The 22,212-nt window shown below is 39.6% G+C and overlaps 1 protein-coding gene across 1 annotated transcript in view; it reads left to right on the forward strand.

The window, feature by feature from the left end:
- LOC110064011 (proprotein convertase subtilisin/kexin type 4-like) overlaps positions 1 to 22,212 on the forward strand; it is a 93,846-nt gene that overhangs the window by 25,138 nt on the left and 46,496 nt on the right. The window contains exons 7-9 of the mRNA XM_089275883.1: positions 2,368 to 2,456; positions 10,476 to 10,651; positions 20,298 to 20,519. Of these exons, the coding sequence (XP_089132009.1) occupies positions 2,368 to 2,456; positions 10,476 to 10,651; positions 20,298 to 20,519 (487 nt within the window). The remainder of the gene's footprint in view (positions 1 to 2,367; positions 2,457 to 10,475; positions 10,652 to 20,297; positions 20,520 to 22,212) is intronic.

Genomic DNA, 22,212 nt, shown 5'->3' on the forward strand with positions numbered 1-22,212 from the left:
CTTTGAAAGGCATGATGTTGACTTGAGAACCGGTGTCTATCTTGAGTTTTGTGATGTCCCTTCACTGGCAACGTCACATAGCACTCCTCATTCTGGATCTGAACCTCTGTAGTGACAGCTCCTACAAATAGGACTGAGTCAAGATCACGTTCTTCTTCTTTTTGCTCTACGCCCAGTCCATGGACTTTTTTTTTCCATGGACTGCACACACTTTGGAAGTGATTTCGTCTCTCACAATAGTTTCGTGTTTTGCCATATGCAGGACACTCCCTTGAGCCATGTCTGGTTCCACATTTCCAGCTATTGAACGTCTTGTTCGGAGGTCTTTTCTTCATTATCTGAGGGTGTTTTCTTGTAGGTTGACTTGTTCATCTCCCTTCCAATTCCATGCAGTGATGAGTCACTGTCCAGTGAACAGGAGACATTTAGGTTCATTAGTGTGTTTGAATAGACTTTTCCAAGTTACGTGATCCTTTTGTGGTAGACTTGTAATGGTATGTTTTTCGCATTAGGGAGCTTAAGCAACGACGACGCCGACGCCGAGGACGGCGACTAGTAAAAAATGAATTTATATTTTAGAAATGAAATTCGCGATTGTCTAGATCTGTTGGGTACGCCAATGGCTCTAAAAAAGTGCTTAAGCTACATATGCAACGGCGGCGTTCAGTTCCAACTGGAAATACGAAAAATTAGCCGTCTTCGTCCACGTTTCGTAGACGACGCAAAACTTGGTCGTTTCACGTTGTTGTTTTGTAGAGGACGGCAAAGAAATGTACAACGATTTATGACGTACGTGCACAGCTATTGTTTTGCTAATTAAACCTTTTGTTTTGTGACGTTCACGTTGCCGTCGTCGTCGTGGTTTGCTTAAGTTCCCTATTTATTAGTTTAGAACTTAACCTTTTTTGCTGGCTTAAATAAGTTTAATTTTAATCCTCGGCTTGTACGGAACAGATCGGAACCTCGTGGACATTTTCGAATTTTGAGGACACTTGGATTGTCTAGGCATTGTTTTAAGGTTTGGTTCCTGTAATCATCTGTGATAGAATAAATGTTTATCTGGTAAACATTTGATGGTTCCAGAACGAGGTTTTAAATCATGTCAGTGGACGGTGAGCTTGGCGAAGCAATGGACGAAGAAGAAGACCGAATCAAAAGCTTAAAGCAGCAAAAGACAAAGGATAAATCAGCCTTCACTAGGATAAAGAACAAGTTGTTGAACCTTCTAGATGAAGAAGCTTTTCCGAGTCGAAGGGAAGTCAAGGCTGATTTGTGAAGTGCAAGAACACGCAATGTCAACTGTAGAAAAATTTTCCCAAGAATATTTAAGCTCCAAAGAGAAAGAGAAATGAAAGAGGCTCATTTTCATTTCCATTGCTTCTGCAGATCGTACCATGTTTAATGCTTTCTCAAGGGTAAGGTCTGCACCCTGAGTAATCTCTTGTTTTTTTGTCTTGTTTACACCAAGTACAATTCGGTCATTGATGAGAGAGGTCTTCAGTGTTCCAAATTCCAATGTTTCACAAAGCTTTCTTAATATTGTTACGTATTGGTCAGTATTTTCGCCACTTTCTTGGGTTCTTGAGAAGAATTTGTATCACTTGTAGCTGACATTTTTCTTCAGTTCACAGTGTTCCTTTCAACAGTACCTTTTCGATTTTCTTTTCATCATCCTCTTCATCCCAGGTTAGAGTGTTGAAAACATCAATTGCATTGTTGCCGATGACTGTCAGAAGTGTTGCTACTCTGGTTTCACTGTCCTTCAAGCTTATTCTGGTCACAATTTCGTAGTTTGTGTATTTCTGTTTGAACTTCTTCTGGTTGGTCGAGATGTTTCCCCTTTTAAGCTGAGAGGTTCTGGAGGTGGAAGGCCTAACTGCATCACCATTTCAGGTGTCTTTCCTCCGTCCTCAACTGGTAATTGCTTTATTTTTTTGGTGATTTCTTGATCTTCAGCTTGTTATTACTTTATTTCTTTGGTGTTTTCCTCTCCCTCGGGTGCAATAGGATTCAACTGATCCTGTGACATGAACTACGATCGCTGATGCTGATGGCTCTGAAATATGGTCTGTATCTTATCCAAAACTTCGCTATATCAGTGGCTGAATTTCTGTTTCTTACTTTGCTTCTGACACCATGTAATATTCTTGTTCTAAGAGCATGATGGACACAGCTTCAGTAAACAAGATCCAAGTTTTACTCCAACATGGCTACCCAGTCCTGGTACAATGCGCACGTCTGTAATCATACAAAATACCACTGATCATTACAAAACTGATGATTTCTTAATTTTAGAAGTATCAATCTATTACTAACTGATATGAATGTTGTTAAGTGAAGTTAACAATTTTTTTTCTTTTTTACTAGCCATGGTATCAGATGTGCTGGTATTATCTCAGCAGTGGCTAATAATTCTTTCTGTGGAGTTGGAATAGCTTATTCCGCCAACATTGGGGGTGAGTGCAGATTGTATCCAATAGTTATTGATTTTGTCAATTCTAGCAACTTATGAACTTAGAAAAGAAAGCAATTACTTGGACAATTTCTAATGTAAGCACTTACTAAATTTGGAAGCTGGTATTGGTGTAGAAAGCTAAGTTGAGTTCAGATCACTGAATCTCTTAAGAAATCAAGGAAATCTATTAATATGGGTGTTACTGAGGAGTGGAGGATGAGACGAACTCTCAGTTTATGACTTCATTCTGAGATATGGTATGGTAGTTCTAGCAGACCATCTTGAATGCTAGATGTACAAGTTAAGAGGGAATGTCCACTAACGTCCAATGAGTGGCCTTGGTGATGCATGATGAAAAATCAGTTTCGCCTAGGGGTAGCCTATGGCAGTCCTAGAAACAAAGTGAGCATTTTTAATGAATTATTTATTTAATTAATTAACTACTGAATGAATGTGTCATTATTTTTAAAGGTGTTTCCTCACCTAAAAAGGGTAGAGTAAAGTCTCTGTCAGGCCATGTGGGCCATACCACGTTTTCTCAAATAATCTGCCAGAGTTTTAAAGGGGTGTCTCTAAAATGAAGACCTCTAAAACGAAGACCCTAAGACCCTAAGACCCCAAAAACTCTAAAACGAAGACCCCCTAATTTTCTAAGCATTTTTTACCTTTTACCTGAAGTTTGGTTCCTTCTCTATCTGGCCAATTTTGTTCATATTGGTGTCGATGTTTTATCCACCATCTTGAGCTGAGTAACCAAGCTCCCACACTTGGCCGGAAGTTAGGCTACCTACTGTTTTGCTTCCTTCTGTCAATCATGTGGAGGAAGAGAGAGCGCACGCTTTGCCATCACAGAAAAGACAAGAAAGTGGTCGCATCATGTGAAATAAAGAACGTTACCTTGTATTGTGCTATGTTTTAGGTATAAGTTCAGAGAAGATCAGAAAGTATGTATACTTGGGAAATTGCCGGAAAGAGATCAAGAACCTATGTCAGTTCCGACTAGTTTAATGACGTTTTGGCCTTTCGCTTTCTTCAGATAAAAAGCTATGAACAAGATAGAAAGATTTGCGATTAGTCGGACTAGTTCAAACACATTTATTTGCTACTCCGAGTTTCAAACTTCTCGCGAAGCAATCATCATATATAGTCAGTGTAAAAGTAGTTTACCAATGGACGCTGAAGCCTTCCAGGGATGCAAAGTTTCCACGTAAATCTGTAGATAGGGGAAATGACGGGAATGTTGACTGTTTCCTCAATTTAATTCTGAATAATACTTCATAATGAATATTATCATATGACCCGTACGGCCCCGCGCGCAATTTCCTTGGAAAACCATAAGAAAAAAGGTCCCGTATGAGGGCCGTACGCGTCGAAGTGAGAGGGCCGGAAAAACACGTACGGCCCTACTAGAAATGCATACGACCCTACTAGAAACTCGATGCGAGTTAATGACAAAACAATTTTGTCGCTGCAAAATTTTGTTCTTTTCAAAATGAGAGATGAAAGTGAACATTCTGAGAGCGAAGTTTACTATCCAGGCGAACTGTCCGATGCAGAACTACTTCAGTCGCCAACTCACTCCGAAAGAACAGAAAGAAAGTCCACAGTCCTCACAACTGAAGAAGTTCACAGCTTTCTCAGAAGCCAACAACAAGCAAACGAGCGGTCAAGAAAACAACTTTTCCGAATGAATTGTCCGATAATTAACCTTTGGAATAAGCAAACAGTCTTGAGGCGAAACTTCTTTCAGTGGAAAGCATCAAAGAATTTATCGTAGGTCAAAAGCAAGAAAACCGGCAAGTCGCGAAGAAAACAAAGTATGATATAAATTTTTTCTTCGAGTTTCCAGAGTTGGGAGAAGAGAAATCACAAACATACCTTGTGCACAGTAGGATATATTGCTCTGCAGTTTCTACATCAGTGTTGTTTGAAGAAACAAAACTGAGTACGAACACAAGCTCATTACCGTACAGTTCATCCAGATAATAAAACTCGCTTGAATTTCCACTACATAGCAAAGCCAGCAAAGTCAGCAAACCCAGGTACTGTTTGCGGGAGCTAACATCGGTGTCATTAATATTCAGTTGCTGGTTCTTCCTTGTTCAAGAGAATCCAAGAGGTAGACAAATAGCTTGAAACGACGCCGACATTTTCTTAAGTCTTCAGATGAAGATTTGTGAACAATTTCACTGAAGCGTGAAGCGAACTTTTGTCACTCGTTAAGTTTTTGATGGTTTTGACATATCTTTGACAGCTTTATGTCAACTTTCTGTTGGCTTTTTGGCATGAATTGTAATTGTAGACTTACATTGAAAAACAAATATGAGAAAATGAGTCGTGTTTTTCGATGAATTGTGAGTTTCTTGTTCGACGCGAAGAAATAAACGACAATGAGTTTTCATGGTAGAATCTTTTCTGTAGTTTTTCCGCACGGCCGTCTGATGTTATGTAATCGCGTCCTATTTAGGTTCAACCGTTAAGTGGTCATATGATAAAATGCTTATTGACTGAGTAAGGTCGGGCCGGACGGGAAAATATTTGTCTCTCGGTCAGGACACACGGACCTCGCTGCGCTCGGTCCGTACGTCCTGACCTCGAGCCAAATATTTTCCCGTCCGGCCCTCCCACTCAGTCAATAAGTACATAGAACTAAACATTTTTTGCAGACTATTTTGAATGCTGAAAGAATTATTTTACCATTTAAAAGTTTTTAGAGAGGTTCTCCCAAAATAAGCTGGCTTTGAGTATATAACAAAATATCTGGCCCGAGTTGTTCAAAGGCTGGATAACGCTATCCACCGGATAAATCGCTATCCAGTGGATAAGTGTTAACAAAACAAACCACGCTATCCACCTTTCGAACAACCCGGGCCTTTGACCGGGCCTGTATTTTAGCGCCAAATGGAGGTTTCATACTGCAAACGCCACTTCCGGCCAAATTGTGAGAGCTTGGTTATACTCAGCTCAAGATGGCGTTAAAATCTTGATGCTGTTTAATTTTGTTGTTATTTCGTTATTGGCCGGATAAAGAAGGAGCAAAACTTCACTAAAGGTAAAAAATGCTTAGAAAATTAGCGGGTCTTCGTTTTAGAGTTTTTGGGATCTTAGGGTCTTAGGGTCTTAGGGTCTTAGGGTCTTCGTTTTAGAGGTCTTCGTTTTAGAGACACCCGTTTTAAAGTTGTAGTTTCTGGTATTTATAATTCTTTCATTGATGCATGTTGCTGTTTAATTGCTCAGGTAACTTTATCATGCAAAAGCCAGTTCTTATTCGTACAAACAGTGCAAGTGATAGTGCGTGCCGACGTGTTGGAATGTACAATTTGTTGCATGTACAACACCCTTCTTCTTTTGAAAACAAAAGAAAAGCAACAAAGCAATAGTGGCAATGATGTGGTCGGCTTATTGATGTCTTATTAGTTACTGTTTTTGTCCCTCAAGATTTTCTAAGGTAGTGAACTATGGGCATTAAATAGTCCTTGGAACTGGAGGGCACATGTCAATTCCTTGACAATCTCTGTAGCGTAGCACCTGATTGTGTGGGTTCTGATTCCAGCATGGGTGTGCTGGGTCTATATGTGGGTTTTGCTTTTTCGACTGCTTGGTCTGCTGGTTGGTTTTTGTCTGCTGGCATGTCTCCAATTCCAGGTAAAGATGTTGTTTCCAAATCATCAGGTTTCGCTGAATGGTGGTGCATAGGCTCTATGCGTGCTTTCCTGATCTGAGAGTGGTTCTGACAAATCGGTCCCAATGGGGTGCTAACCAGGCAAGCCCCTGACGCAGGGTTTCTGACTACCTCGCCGTAAATCCATGGTTTATTTTTGTTTTAGGGGGTTAAGCTTCACAAACACTCCCTTCCCCAGTGAGAACTCCTTACGCGTTGTTGATGCCCTCTTGTCACACTGCATCTTTGATCGCTGTTTTCGTCCAGCATGGATTTACCTTATTAGAGATGACAGTACCCAAGCTTACGATCCTGAAACTGTACCAAAGACAGACAGCTTTATTTCACTTGATCAAGGGAGCAAACACTCTGCAAAAAGAGCGTATGCTTCGCTGATCTTTTCTACCCATACTCCTATATCTAATGCACGTGTAGAAGACGTCAGGGAGTAATTTGCAAATTAAGTTGAAAAATCCCAAGTTATCTACCTGGGCAGGAACTTTGACAACAAAGATGACCTGATATGTTGTGTAAAAACGATGTGGGGGATCGGAGTAGGATTATTGCAGTGAGCTGCTCAAAGCCATGCAGTGTCCTACACACACTGACTCAGGGGACATAATTTTGAATAAATTAATACAAGCTGATTACGATATTGCCTGGAGTCTTTGTAGCAATAGCTCAAAGATTGGATAAATGGCAATGCATGTTGGTTATTCTAATACCTGAAGGAGGACAGGAGATTATTCAAAGTAGCGAATTCAGGGCGGGGCTCATGGTGTGCAATTATGTAAATTAATCAGGGAAATGGTTTGATTTTGAGTTCTGTTTATGGTGTATTCCATTTTCTCACCATTGAGGATATTGATGATCAAAAAAAAATGTCATTTCCTGCTTTTTCACCATTGTCTGTGCAAACAGTCACTTTGTCTATGTCATAAAAGGAAATTACATGGTGGCTTGAAGAATTCTATTTCCTTGTGTTAAAAGCAAGATTTTACTTACTTGCTGTAATTGTCTGTAAAACACTGTGTTTACCCCTCGGAAATAAAATTCATATCTTCATACCACTGTGTTCCCCCCATGTATTGTATTGAACTGTGAGAGTTAGTATTATATCTTATTATAATATAAGTAGAGTAAGAATTGTGCTGTATTTTAAGTATTGCACAGTAAGTACATGTCAAGTAAACACTGTCAAACTTCTCCACAAGGCCACTTTGGGAACAGAAGAAAGAGGCTGTTGTAGAGAGGTAGCCGTTATTGGGAGGTAGGGGTTTAATATGACACTTTTGGGGGGGGGGGGGGGGTGCAACATTTTCATCTTAAGTTAAAAGATGCTTTTTGTAACATACAAACATGTAACGCATTCAAAATAAATTTTAAAACAGAAACAGAGACCAATGAGGTATGGTATGTATCAAGTTTTGTGACATTTTATAATAACATATGGGTTTTGTATGCCCCTTTTGCCTGTCATTGATTAACTGGCCGATGTCAAGAGGTTAGTTTGGCAGTTGGGACACATGTTAATGGTCACTGCCATTGTGGAGAGGTGGCCATCAGAAAGAGCTTAAAATAAGAGTGAATGTACAGACTATCTGTTGGGACAAAAAAGTGGCCGTTGTAGAGAGGTGGCCATTAGTGGAGGTGAATTGTGTTGTGTTATGTTATGTACATTTCGTTGTATTGTACTGTAATTAAAGTTCATTGTGTGTAAGTATTGAATGTTACAAAATAGACTTAGCACTGTATCTTATTGTATGTAGAGGTTAATTAATCAGTAACTTACGAGTTGATATCTGTCAATTGTGAAACATAACTTCAATTCATCACATCAGATCAACAGCTTCAATGAGAGTACGAATTACACCGGAATGAATACTTGTCAATATAAGTTGTAACTTATAAGGGAGGCTGCACTGAAATGCTATTGTTCATTTCTATTGATATGCATTCGAGAATTAAATTGTTTCCAAGAAAAATTATTTGTGTTTATTGAGATTCCAACTAAAAACTTAAAACTCAAAACTCAAACCTTGAAATGTGTTTCTCTTTTCACTGGGCTAATGGCCTTAAAGTTGTTATACCAGTTGGTCTCTCACAGATATGAACTGGCAAAACATTGCAACTGGCCCTGGTGGCAATTTCAAACAATATAAAATGCTCATTTGCCACCTTAAGTGTCACAAGGTTTGAGTCTGAGCTCTGGCACACCCGACCTTTGAGCCCTTCCAAGACTCTTCCTTGTCTTCTTTCCTCAACCAGTAAGACGTGAAATTAATTCAAGCTGCATTTCCTAAACTAGTGAGACAATCTCAGATAGCTAGTGCAGAGTATAATTTATGGCTCTGATACAGTAGTCACATAGGTCCTCACCCATGCCGTTCACTCCCTTGGTAGTCGACTAATATGAGCGGAATGTGAGCGGACAAAAACTTGATAAGACATAATCTTAGCAGTGTGTATCTTTCATGTTTGTGTTTTCTTTCATGGCCCAAAAATAGCTTACAATTACCGTTTGTCAAGACGACTTTAAAGACATTTCAGCAAACATGACAATTGTACTTTTCACACCAACGTTTGTAACTTGATACTTTTGTTTTCCTCGTCAATGTGTGCAACAAGGTACCTTTGTTTCCACAAAAATATAAGAAAGATGTGTATTTTTTACTCACTGCTGGAGATATATGAAAAATAAAAGTGAAATATCTGCTGAAAAGTCAAAGAGGAACGATTTTGTTTTATTCAAAATGCAAATTTTTATTTACCGGAAAAACAAGAACTAATCTAATTATCAAATAGTCACGTCGAGTCACGGAATAGTGCGTTCTTATTCTGTTGCCAGCGTTGGTGTTAACAATAAAATCACGTCAAACTATTACACAATGCTATCAAGTAACACAACTGAGGACTTTACTTGACCGAAATTATCTCCCACAGTCACCTCATCGACTGACGAAATTAATTGGCGGTTTCAGTAAGTGCCTCGGAGTCTGCGGCAATAATAACGAAGTTTCTTTTGTCTCAAATTTTTCTAGTTTTACATGTAACTAATGCGGGAAAGTTTCGGCTGAATATCAACTTTTGGCTCTCTTTCATAGAAGAGGAAACAAACAAGTTGGGGAGAAGTAACATGTTTCCATTCTTTATCTGACACCTAATAGTTATAACACAGCAGATGACATTTCTTGAATCAAGCTTGGGAAGATCCCAGAAAATACGCAGTCACAGAAGCGTTCTTTGCACTAAACAAAGGAGAACTGACGTTACCTGAGATACAGCTGCTATCCCCGGCCAAAACGAGAGTGTGGTATCACTCAAAAAATGAAAAAGCGCGCATTTGAACTCGAGAACAGAGTTTATCACACTAGCAATTCTAGAGCGCATGCGTCTTACATGTTATGTTAATTCTACCACAAGGAAAAGTACTCAACGTTCGTAACATATCATTCTTGTCCCCAGAGGCTGCGCTCCTTTTGGTCAGCACCAAGAATCGCGACCTCTGGGATCAACCTCTGGGAAGGTCCAACACCGGACGTCCAAGATACATGAACTTCCTGTCATTCTGCGCATGCTCAGAGTCAAGTCTGACAAATCTTATTGGCTGAGAATACGAAATGATTTTTCATTACTCTGCGCATGCTCAGAAAATTTGACCTTCACAGAGGTTGCGATTCTTGGTGCTGACCAAAAGGAGCGCGGCCTCTGGGGACGAGAATGGTAAGATATAGTCGTCTTTGACGCTAACTAATCTGAGCATGCGTTTGGAGCAAATTTCTTTTGTTCTTAAGAGAATAGCACCACAAGGATAGCATGAGATTTGCAAAGCCATATAGATATTTTTGTCAACTTGTCTAAGAAAGCAACGTAGGTCGCATTTTGTGTAATACACACAGGTACCTATAGTTACCCCACCCAGTCCCCTTCCCGCAAAGCTAATTGATTAATTGAAATTAATTAATGAAAAAAACATTAAAGTTTACACCTTATTGTGTTAGTGACTTATGGCTTAGTGCCTTAGCGAACAGCAGCCCCCTAAACCGTCCCAATAGTGTACTCTGCACTAAAAAGGGGTTATCCTTTCTGCACCTGTTGCACTTCTTGCCCAAAGCAGGGCAAGCCTCATGTTTTTATAAGTTATATTATTGGCCCTCTGAACTAATGTAACTAACTCCTGTAATAATCCAGTGTAACCTCTTTAAGTTTTTTCGCTCCATTTCCTAGTAACTATCGAGTCATTTATGTTGAGAGAATGAAGTGCAGGCAACCATTGAAGAGAAACCATTGGTAATCATCCCACGGTTTTTGAGACGCCCACTTTAGACATGAATTGATATATTTTTGATTTTTTCGTAGGTATAAGAATTTTAAGTGGGAAAGGAATCACTGATGCTTTAAGCGCGAAAGGTCTTGGTTTCAGGCAACATTATGTGGACATCTACTCCAGCAGCTGGGGTCTTGAGGATAATGGTTTTGGAGTAGCAGAAGCTGGTGTGATGACTGAAGAGGTTCTCAGGAAAGGTGCATTTGAGGTATAGCAATGCCTTCATCTCTTTTTTCAATAATATTTTCTGTGATGTGTTTTTGGAGTTTCAGACTTAATACTTAACTAGTAAGGCAATCTCAGACAGTGCAGAGTGCAATGTACAGCTCTGAAATAAGAGTAGTCACAGGTATATGAACAGACAGAAACCATTTTTTCACAGGTAGTCTTAGCAGTTGATATGTTTTATGTTTGTATTTTAATTCCAGGTCCAAAAATTAACTCAAAGTAATCGTTTGTCAAGACAGCTTTGAATTTCACCGGTCTTTTTTTACATTTATTTTCATTCAAATTAGTGTAGGACGCTTAATTCCGAGTGGCCAATTGCATCTTAACACTTAGATATGGCAAACCCATAGCATAACATACTCTTTCTGTAGACCATATTATTTTTCAAGATACACATGGACTGTGGCAGTTATGATCCTTTCAAATCGGTTGAAACGTGGTATGTGAATTGAGTTGCAATAAAAAGTACAGAAAATGTTTCTACCTGAAGATGATATTTAGCTTAAAAACTGAACGTTAAGCACTCACGTTATAATTACAATTGTGTAAAACTAACATCAAGGAACGTTTTTGTCCGTCTCTTTGTACTTGTACTTGTACTTTTACTTACTGTGGTTGGCGGAATCGACGATTTTGGTGACTTTTCATCAGTCAAATAACCATGCAAGTTATTTTATTAGACTAGTCCTAACATATTGGCAGATTTGATGATTTTGGCAAAGATTATGCAATTCTATGGTAGTCTCCAAGGTGTTCTAGATCACACACCAAGGCGAGACATCAGAATTTTTTTGGGTGACTTTAATGCCAAGATTGGTCATGGTAACACTGGCAAGGAAAGAGTCATGGGGCAACATGGGTTGGGCTGCATGAACGAGGATGGGGAGCGGTTTAAAGATTTCAATGCCTTCAATGACTTTCATTCATTAGTGGGAGCATTTTTTTCCCCACAAAGCCATTCAGAAGGCCACGTAGATCTCCCTGGATGGACAAACTTCCACCCAGATGAGCTTGAAGGATGTGAGAGTGAAAGGAGGAGCAGACGCTGCCTGCGATCACCATCTTCTGCTGGGGACCTTTAAGGTGAAACTCAGGGCCCATCATGATTCATCTGCTAAGCCACATTGTAAATACAACATCTTAAACCTGAAGTGCAACAAAGCAGCAAAGTTGTTTAACTGCACAGTTAAGAGCAAGGTCTTCCCCCTTGAATTTAGGGATGAAGACCTGAACATTAATTGGGCAGGACTGAAAAAGACAAAGCAAGAGACATGCGATAAAGTCTTAGGTAGAGGGTTAAACAGTCCAAAAGAATGGTTGTCCAAAGAAACCTTGGTCTTTGATAATGCAGAGGAAAGGTCTTAAAGAGGAAATCGATGGATGCAACGGGCAGGCCAGGAAGAGAGGCCTATCATCAAAGTTATGACAATTAAACTGTGATGTAAGGAAAAGTGCCAGGAAAACAAGAAGGAGTTCATCAATGCTATCACTACTGAAGCTGAAACAGCAGCAGGGCAGTGCAGCATGAAAGGTTATTTGAAATAACCAGAATGATGTCAGGAAAGAGAAGCAAACAGCCAAAACCAGTCAAGAACAGGGAAGGCAGGACTATCTCCACAGAGCGCGAACAAAGAGGTATATGGGCAGAGCACTTCCATGAGATCCTAAACAGATAATCCCCTCCTGTTCTGCCAGACATCAATGACACAGAAAGACTCCCGCTAAATGTCAGCACCCACCCACCATCTCAGGCAGAGATTGTTAGAACTCTGATACAACTGCAGAATGGAAAGGCACCAGAACCAGATAGCATCCCACTTGTCGGCACTCAAAATCAATCCTACCACAACTGCAGAAATGTTACATCCACTTTTTGTTAAGATCTGGGAAAAAGAGAAAGTTCCAACCGAGTGGAAGCATGGTTATCTGGTGAAGCTGCCGAAAAAGAGGGACCTAGGACTTTTTAACAAGGGACATCTCTATCCCCAGCAAGGTATTCTGCTGCATAATCCTTGAAAGACTGAGGAATGCCGTTGACAAACAACTATGATGTAACCAAGCCGGCTTTAGGAAAGGCAAATCCTGCACTGACCATATTGCTACCCTGAGGATAATCATCGAACAGTCTAATGAATGGCAGACTCCATTATACATGAACTTTATTGATTTTGAAAGGCCCTTGACAGTGTTGACAGGTATGTCATCTGGAAGCTTATGCATCACAATGGAATTCCATCAAAGTTCATTAAGTTGATCCAGGACCTTTACGAACCATCATCTTGTCAAGTCATCCACGATGGGAAACTGTCTGAATCTTTCGAAATGAGCACAGGAATCCAGTTTCATATCATGAGGGACTGGGGTGAATCCGGACATTTGCGGACGATGTGTAAACAGCATGGAGGCTGTGCTGACCACAGTAACTAAGCTATGGATTCTGTAAAGAACAAAAGCTGGCACTGGAATTGCAGCTGTTGTTTTTGTAAAAATTCCTGGAGGTCGGAGGGAATTACCTATTACACCCTTACCTGGATCGAAAAGGCAGCGAACGTTAAGTACACATATCTGGATATAATTGGGAAGTCGAAGGTCAAGTGGAAGGGAGAAGTGATCTGCTGTGCTCATTGGAGTAGTGGCCAGTGTCTGTCACTTGATGATCTTCCTGATGTAAAGCGCTCTTTGAGGGATGACAAACTGGCTACCCACTGGCATTTCAGCCATTCAGTAAGTTTATTCCAAAAGTGAGATGTTTGGCAGCATGACCAAAAAAGATGAATTATGGACTCAGAGGAGGTGTAACAAAAACTGCACTTTTCATGGCCATGTAGACCTATTCTAAATAAGAAGTTATTGGTTGATACACGTCTATGTAAGAATTTAAACTGAAACTCTATCAGCTTAGTGCTCTTTGTACATTTTTTAGCTAAAAGACAGGCAGCAGTCCAATTTATGTTTTCATTTATTGGTAGGCTGCAATCCTCTAGCCACTTCTTTTGACTTGACTCTGGGGCTAAACTCTTGTTACTAATCAGTATTTTATATATTAATGTAGTTGCTTTTTTGACTTGTAAAATTCTTGTTGTAAGTGGCTCATATTCGTGGTCGGTGTTCTGTAAATCTTGAAAATTAGAATCAGTCCGAAGAGACTTTACAGCCGATATTAATCAGTAAAAGCTGAGAGGGCGAGGGTCTATTTCATACTTACGGCGGAAATCATTTAACGAGAGAAAGACGTTGTCTGGTCCTAAAAGATGTTTCACCCGAGTTATTCCCTTAGTGAACCAATTTTTTAAAAAAACTGTCTTGTTGGCTATCTTTATTAGGGAGATATGCCAAAGTTGTTGATCCAGAAAGTGATCTTTTGATGTTATTTCAGGTTGAATGTTAACTTCTGCCCAGATTCCTAACAGTTCAACAAAGGCATCCGAAGTTGTTATTGTCGATAAGGTGTCTCTAACGTTGAGGTTGTAGGGAAAAAAAAGTTTTGACAGCTATAATTTTTGAGGGTTATATCAAAAAAGATTTTCCATTTTCCCTTGTAGTTGTTATCTAAATATTTTTAATCCATGTGGTTTTGAGGGATTTATTGAAGAAACTAATATCAATCATTTTTAGGCCACCAACACCAAAATCATTGATCATTACCTCCCGTTTTATCTTGTTGCCTTTACTATTGCATAGAAAAGTGTAGAGTAAATCATTTATTTCGTTTAAAACCATGTAGTTTGAGCGAGTAGGCAAGAGTCGATAAACTAATTGGGAGACCACTAGTGATTTGATAACAGTGATTTTCCCTAACAATGTGAGTCGGCGGTATTTCCAGCATCTTAGGATTTCTTTAACTTTTTCAAGTTTCTCATTGTGGTTTAAAGAGGCAGATAGTTCAGGATCTGTTGAGATCCATAGACCTAGGGATTTTACTTTGTCTTTTGGCCATTTAAGTTCTTTTCCTGATAACAGACTTTTTTCATTTCTAATACTTGCACCGATCCATAGAGCTTCCGTTTTCTTATCATTGAGTCTGAGGCCAGAGACTTTGCTGAAATCATCAAGCACTGAAAGGGATGAACGGAGAGATTCACGTGACCCGTACTAGTTTAATTCGGTTTGCAATAGATTTTGCTGCGATTTTGTAATCAGTGTTCAAAAAAGTAATAGGCCTCCGATTTTTGATGAAGTATAGTTCCGCATCTTGTTTTGGAATTAGTTTTATAACCCCTCGTCTTTGTGTTACTGAGAGGTAGCCAGAGTCAAAAGCATAGTTGAGGGCCGAGATTAAAAAAAAAAGAAATGTCTTTCGAAAAAACTTGGTAGAATTTGGCAGGGAGTCCATCCATGCCTGGCGTTTTGTCAGACTTCATCTTCTTCAGGGCTTCGAAACATTCCTTTTGAGTTAAGGGGCCTTCACATAAAGTTTGTTCTTCATTGGTCAAAGAAGTGGAGTTCACTTTAGAGAGGAATGTTGACTGGAGGCTGTCGGGGTTTTTTGACGTACAAAGATTTTTATAAAAAGCCGTACACTCAGATAAGATATCTCTGTCTGTGGTGACAAATTTTTAATTGACTAATTGTTCCTCAATTGTTTACAGTGCCTTTTTTTGAGATTTAGAAAATATCCGGAGTTCTTTTCGCCCTCGTTGTACCATTGCGACTTTGACCTAATGATAGCGCCTTTGGTTCGATACTCAAAAATGTTTTCTAGCTCTTTCTTTAAGGTAAAAATTCTTTCTGCGACAATATGATATGAGGTTGTAGACATCCTTCTCTGGAAGATATGACTGCAAAAATGTTATTTGACCACCTGTACAACTCATCTGGAAGTTTGTTTGGACTACATGGGACCCAGTAACTTTTTCCAGTGGTGCTGTGGAGTTCTGAAAATGACTGTGTTATTCCTTCAGGGCTAACACCACATGATTAGCATCTACTGGATGCTTGAAGAATCCACAGTTTGAAACTGGGATACCTGTTTTAAAACAAATGATAAGGTATTAATTTCAATACAAGGCTTGTTCTTAAGTTTTTGTTTGGTTTAACTTGTTAGTTTCATTTTTACCAGCAAAGTTCAATTTCTCCTTTGCCCCTCTCAAAGTTCTTGAATTTCTTAGGTTTATGCAAGCTCTCATCTAACTAATGTTATGTATACAAAACCATGAACTGTCAAACTCTTTAAGTCCACACAGTCCAAGTAATGCTGTTATCTTGCTGGGAGTGATCATGCCTACATGACTGACAAGCAATTCTTTTGAACCTTGTATCACATTAACGTAATTACTTCAATCCCCAAAGCTTAACATTTTCACATTTTAGTTTCTTGACTGTTATTAACTTTTCAGTTGAGTGCGAGATTAATTTAGTAACTCTTTAGTCTTTTCTTCTGAAAATACACTTTCATTACTGTGGGATCCAGAATATGTGTTTGGCTCAGAGACAGTTGCATTTCCCTTGGCTAGAACCAGTACTGAGTGTGAGACATCTTCAGTCTTGTCCGCAAATCGTGGAGCAAGGATGGGGTCATCATAGGTCACAGACTGTTTGGTATAGTTATGCTCATGGTGTATTAGCCTACACAAGTAAGCATTTTGGTAAGACAGATGACAAAACAACTTAGATTGTATTTTGTATTTCATTAAAGTCTTCAAGAAATGGTTTGAAATATCAAAACTAGTTCCATGTAGTGTATCTTCTACACGTACGTTGGAGCTTGTTTCGGAGACATCTCTTGACAAACAGTCGCTCTTGTCCAGATATGAGTCCTCCCCATGCAGCATCTGAACTTTCTTTTTTGTTCGCTTATGTATTACATTTTTTTCTAGCTGAGCGTGCATTTCTGAAGTATTTTAGGTGAATGTGAGATGCAGTCTTATTAACCTTTGCACTATCCTAAACTTTCCTGTGGTTGGGTGGTGCAAAGTCTGAAGTTTCTGAGTACGCGTCAAGGCCAGAAGCAACTTCTTATAAGGAGTAAAATGCTTTAACTGTACGAGAACTAGTATTGCATGGTAGTAAAGGCCACAGTTTCCCACTGCACATTCACAGTATACCTTTTCAGGAATGTTAACATTAAATTTTATGGTAACCATGCATCTGACATGGGTCATGAAACGCTTCAATACGCCTGCTTTTATAAGCACCTCAGATTCTCCTCTTTTCAAAACCTTTAAAGATTTCATTCTTCTTGACTGAAACATCTGCAGAGCCTTCCTGTACTGTCCCTTTTTACCCAGACTCTCAGCAGACTGATAGGCGTCTATGTTTTCTTCTTTGATCTTCGGGAATAAAGCCGTATCAAACTTTTATCCTGCTGCTGGAGGGGGTACATTTCCTCTTGAGAGAGATGTCTTGAATTTATACTGTTTACTGATCTGATTCACTCTCTTATCGAACACACTCATCCTTCAGGGGTGCCAATCATTCTATGAGTTCTCCTTTTGTACCTTTGTCTTAAGTTGAACTTTGCTGCAATACCTAGGCAGTTCTTCACATTCTACAGACTCTAGTTTTCCAGTCAGTAGCTCACCCTTGATAAATCCAAAGGATAATTCTTATTTTGCGGCTGGTAACTTGGAAAATCTTTGCGGAAACTTCTGATCTTTCGGAACAGGCAGACTCAACGTAGCCGCCATTTTTTTTTGCTTGTCCGTGGATGTTCAGAATCTCCCCAGTCCCTCGTGATATGAAATGGGGCAATGACTGGATCATGAGAGAGGTGAAAGATAAGGGTAACACAGGCATACAGTGGACACTACACTGTAAATGTTACAACTCAGCTACGTGACCTGGATTATGGAGATAATATACAGTGTATGCCTCCTTTCTCAGAAACCACAACATATGCAAGCCAAGACCAACAACCTGGCGTTGATTGCAGAGAGCACTGGCGTCATGGTAAGAGAAGAGAAAACCAAAGGCATACAAGCTAACAACAAGCAGTAGGACAAAATCAAGTTGAATGGTGAAGATCTGGGAGAAGTAGAAAGGTGCACGTAGCTGGGTAGTGCCATTACAGTCACCAATGGAGCTGAGGAGAATGTGAAGAGCAGAGTAGGCGAAGCCAGACTGGCCCTCAACATGCTTAGACCAGTCAGGAATTCTTCATCGATTTCTACCAAAACCAAATTGCGCATCTTCACAACAAATGTGAAAACTACGCCCTTCTGTGGATCAGAGACCTGGAAAGTGACACAAGCTTTATTGAACAAGCTGCAAAGCTTTGTGAACAAATTTCTCAGAAAGATCCTCAAGATACAAGTGTACATGTACATTGGCCAGAAAAAAAATTAGTAACAAAGAACTTTGGTGCAGGTCAGGACAAGAGCACAATCATACCAACTGAGATAGCAAGAGGAAGTGGTCTTGGAGAGGCCACACGCTGCAAAGATGAGCCACTGACATGACTAAGCGGGCTCTGAAGTGGAATCTGCAGAACGAAGGGAAGGTGGGAAGACCTGCTAAGACATGGAGAAGGCCGATTGAAGATTAAAGAGATGAAGATGGCCAGCATCACCTGGAACATACCGTAGCCAAGAAGATAGCATGAAAAGTTGACGCCCTTTGCTCCACTAGGAGCTTAAAGGATTAAGTCAGTCAGTGAATGTGAGACTGGGCATTACTGAGGTGAGAAATGTACACTTGAGAGGGGATATTTCACACCATATTTTAGATGTTTTATTTACAAGGAGCAAGAAATATTAATGGTGAAAACCTTCGGAAATTGTACATTGACTTGTCCTAGTCTGTTGCATTATATTATGTCTTCCGTTGACTAGCAGGTTGGCAATATGAGGGAATTCCAACAAAAACGCACCTTTTAGCATCAATTTTAAATTAACATCTAGACGTGATTGTGACCACCCCACAAAGTAAGTATTACTGTATATCTACTTAAGCTTATATCTGAGTGGGCATTTTTTACTTTAAAGATATTCAATTTAATTCCGAACATGTCCACTACCACTAAATTTGCCAGCTTTTGAAATGTTAAACTAAATAGCAAAATTTATTAACCCATTGACTCCTGTGCCGGCTGTAACCGGCCATGATGAGCCTTGGCCTTTCTTCCACTTCTGACGTCATCACCCTTGACCAAAATTGGCATCATCTATGCTCAACTTCTGCAGGAGGGAAAGATCTTTCCAATGATACCCAGATCAGAGTGATCGGCCCAATGGAGCCTGAGATATGCACAAAAATGCTCAAAAAAGTTGAGTGAAAAACTCAGAGCAAAAATTTCCTGCACCTACGCGTGGCCACTCCATGGCAAAAATTGCCTGTCTTGATGATGCTTTCTCAGAATGTTTTAAACTGGAAGCAAGCTCAGTAGAAGGTCAATCACTGCAGCACAAAGAAAAGAAAAGGAGAAAAAGGAAAGGCGAAAAAAAAAAATCAAAAAATCGAAAAGCCTAAAGACGTAGGTCACTTTCTCGAAATTTTGATTTCTGCGCATGCCTGAGCGAAAATGTCGTAAAACACGATGCTAGTGGAAAGAAAGGCATGCTGTCATGTTGCAAATGCCTTTTTGAGTAGATTGGAGCTAATGTGGCCCATATCCAGCCTGAAAATCTCCAAAATGTCCAAAAAATGCGTTTTTGGCAAATTCAAGAAATGTCGTCTACTGTTTTATAACTATTGTGTGTTTGCCAGGGTTGAAATAGAGAATGGGAACATATTGCTTTTCCTTAGCAGCTTGTTTGTTTCCTCTTCTATGAAACAGAGCCCAAAGTTTATATTCAGCCAAAACTTTCCCACGTTAGTTACATGTAAAACTAATAAATTTGTGACAAAAGAAACTTCGTTATTATTGCCGCAGACTCTGTGGCACTTACTGAAACCTCCAATTAATTTCATCAGCCGATGAGGTGACTCGCTCACCGATGTGAGATATAATTTCAGTCAAGTAAAGATCTCTTTCTTCAATATTTCTCGTTGAAACGCTCCTCAGTTGTATTACTCAATAGCATTGTGTATTAGTTTGATGTGGTTTTATTGTTTACACCAACTCGGCTGGCAACAGAATTAAAATGCACCATTCCGTGATTCGACGTGGCTATTTGATAATAAGATTAGTTCTTGTTTATCGGTGAAATGAAAATTTACGTTTTGAATCAGTAAAACAGAATTGTTCGTCTTTGACTTTTCAGCAGATATTTAGCTTTTATATTCCATTTATCTCCAGCAGTGAGTTAAAAAAATACACATCTTTCTTATATTTTCATGGAAACAAAGGTATCTTGTTGCATACATTGGCGAGGAAAACAAAAGTATCAAATTACAAACATTGGCGTGAAAAGTAGTGCTACAAAATGAACGAAACTCAAGATAAAATACCACAATAAATTTAAAATCGTCTTGACAAACGGTAATTGTAAGTTATTTTGGGGCAAAACACAAACATGAAACACACACACTGCTAGGATTATCTCTTATCAAGTTTTTGTCCGCTCATATTCTGCAAAGGGGAAAAGGCCTATAGTTGACTACCAAGGGAGAGAACAACAGGGGTGAGGACCTGTGTGACTACTGCATCAGAGCCATAAATTATACTCTGCACTGTCTGAGATTGTCTCACTAGTTCATGTTCATATCAGGCTTTTTGCAAAAACAGTCTGGCCTTGCTTTCATTACAGGGTCGACAAGGACGTGGCTCCATATTTGTGTTTGCTGCGGGAAATGGTGGATATGGAGACAATAGCTGTGCTTTCAGTGGACTTGTGAATAGCATCTACACTATTGCCATAACAGGTGTAAATAAAGATGGTTCACTGCCACGCTATGGAGAACGTTGTCCCGGAATTTTAGCAGTTACATACAGCAAAGAGATGTTTCTCTTCGAAGATAAGACGAAGGTGGTAAGTATATTTAGTCCTATATATATGTCTGAGTCAAGTGTTTTTGGATTTATTTGTTTTTTTTAAATTTTTTTTTTGCTCTCGCTATGACAGCAGCTTGCAAATCTTACCTAGCATGATATGTAGAAACTCCTTGCCGCATGTTTCATTTATTTAGGGTTTTTTTTCATTATTTATCGACCCCCCCCCCCCCCCCCCACCACCCCCTTTTCAATTTGTGTTAAGTTTAGCCCAGGCTACACTCGTCTGAATTCAGTTCGCGCGGTGACTCTGACAAGGAGCCGACCGATTAGCGTTCTGTATTTGCTGTCTAAAGGAAGTCTGTCTGAGGACATCATTAAGTCCAATTAAGCCCCCTAACGATTTGCTAGTAAGCATCGTCCATTATTGTACGTGAGGCGAGCCTGAGATGTGTAAACTGAACCGGTCACATTTAGTCCCGTAAGAATAGGCCGTTTGCCCTGTGGCGATAATGTTGTGCTTGCTTTAGACAGCAAAAATCTTTAGCCACATCAGTTTAGGGCTTAGACGTGCAATGGACTAGACATTTCTAGCTACTTTTGGCGTCATTTGCTCTGAACTTTGATGTAGCTAAAGACTTAGAAAAAATTTTTTGAAATCTGGTTACAACCGTCCCGCACTGGACAAAATTAAAGTACATTCGGGACATTGCTATTTGCGAGCAAAACATGGCCATGAACAGAGTGAAGAACATGAGTTCAAGCGCTGATCGTGAGTAGAATTTCCTTGTTTCATCAATTTTAGGCGTTCTCGGCTTTGCTAACTATCAGAACTGTCTGTGATTTGCTAGCACGGAAGAAATTTATTTGCGTGGCTTCAGGGTGATAATTGACGTAACGACAACATGTTGAGTGTTCGCTTACTGCTAACTTAATGGCCTAGTTTGTTTGAAGTTCAATCGATTCTCGATGTAGGAAGCTCTTGTTCAGTCCCTTTAAGACGATGCAGGCCTTTAGAAAGCGATAGATTAGCTCTCCGCCGCGGTTTTGATATCTGTGCAATGTACATTCGTGTTGATTTAGACTCCAATTTCATGTTAAAAGCACTCTTAATTAAATTGTACAATTTATGATTCAATGAAAAGACGGTGAATTTAGTCTTCCTGGCCTCAAAAGGCATACAGGAGAGTTATTTGCTGTTATTTGAGCTACGATAAGCCTTGTGGAAAGCTAGCTCTAGTTCAGAATTGTGTCAAGATTATCAGTGACAAGTCAAATTCTGTGGCTATGTTTTCGGGATTCCAGACAGATATTGAAATGAAATGTCACGTAAGGTTACTTTTCTGCTGAAATATCGAGGTAAATAACCGATTCCACTGCTCACCATGCTTTTGTTACCATGATTGGCTAATTTAACCCACAGTAAAGACATAGTGAGGTCATTTAGGTGAAATCGCAGAATTTAAGCCTGTCTAAATTAGTGCCGCGAATCAAATGATCAATTTAAGCTCTAATTTAGCTTTGTTTGGCTCGTTGGACTCATTTGCAGCGACTTCAAAGGCTTGTATAGACATGGTATGGACTCTATTAAGAGTACACGAGGTAGATAGCACTCTCAGTATGACATGGCCATAATTTATGTACACTTTCTGATCGATTTTCCAAAAACATGCCCGCTATTTTGGTGCAAAGTCTGCACTGGCAAATTTTGGTGCATTTTGAGTAATAATTGT

Source organism: Orbicella faveolata, unplaced genomic scaffold (assembly GCF_042242905.1).
Source record: "Orbicella faveolata isolate gen_17 unplaced genomic scaffold, um_ofav_v1 contig_4, whole genome shotgun sequence".
Classification (NCBI taxonomy): Eukaryota; Metazoa; Cnidaria; class Anthozoa; order Scleractinia; family Merulinidae; genus Orbicella; species Orbicella faveolata.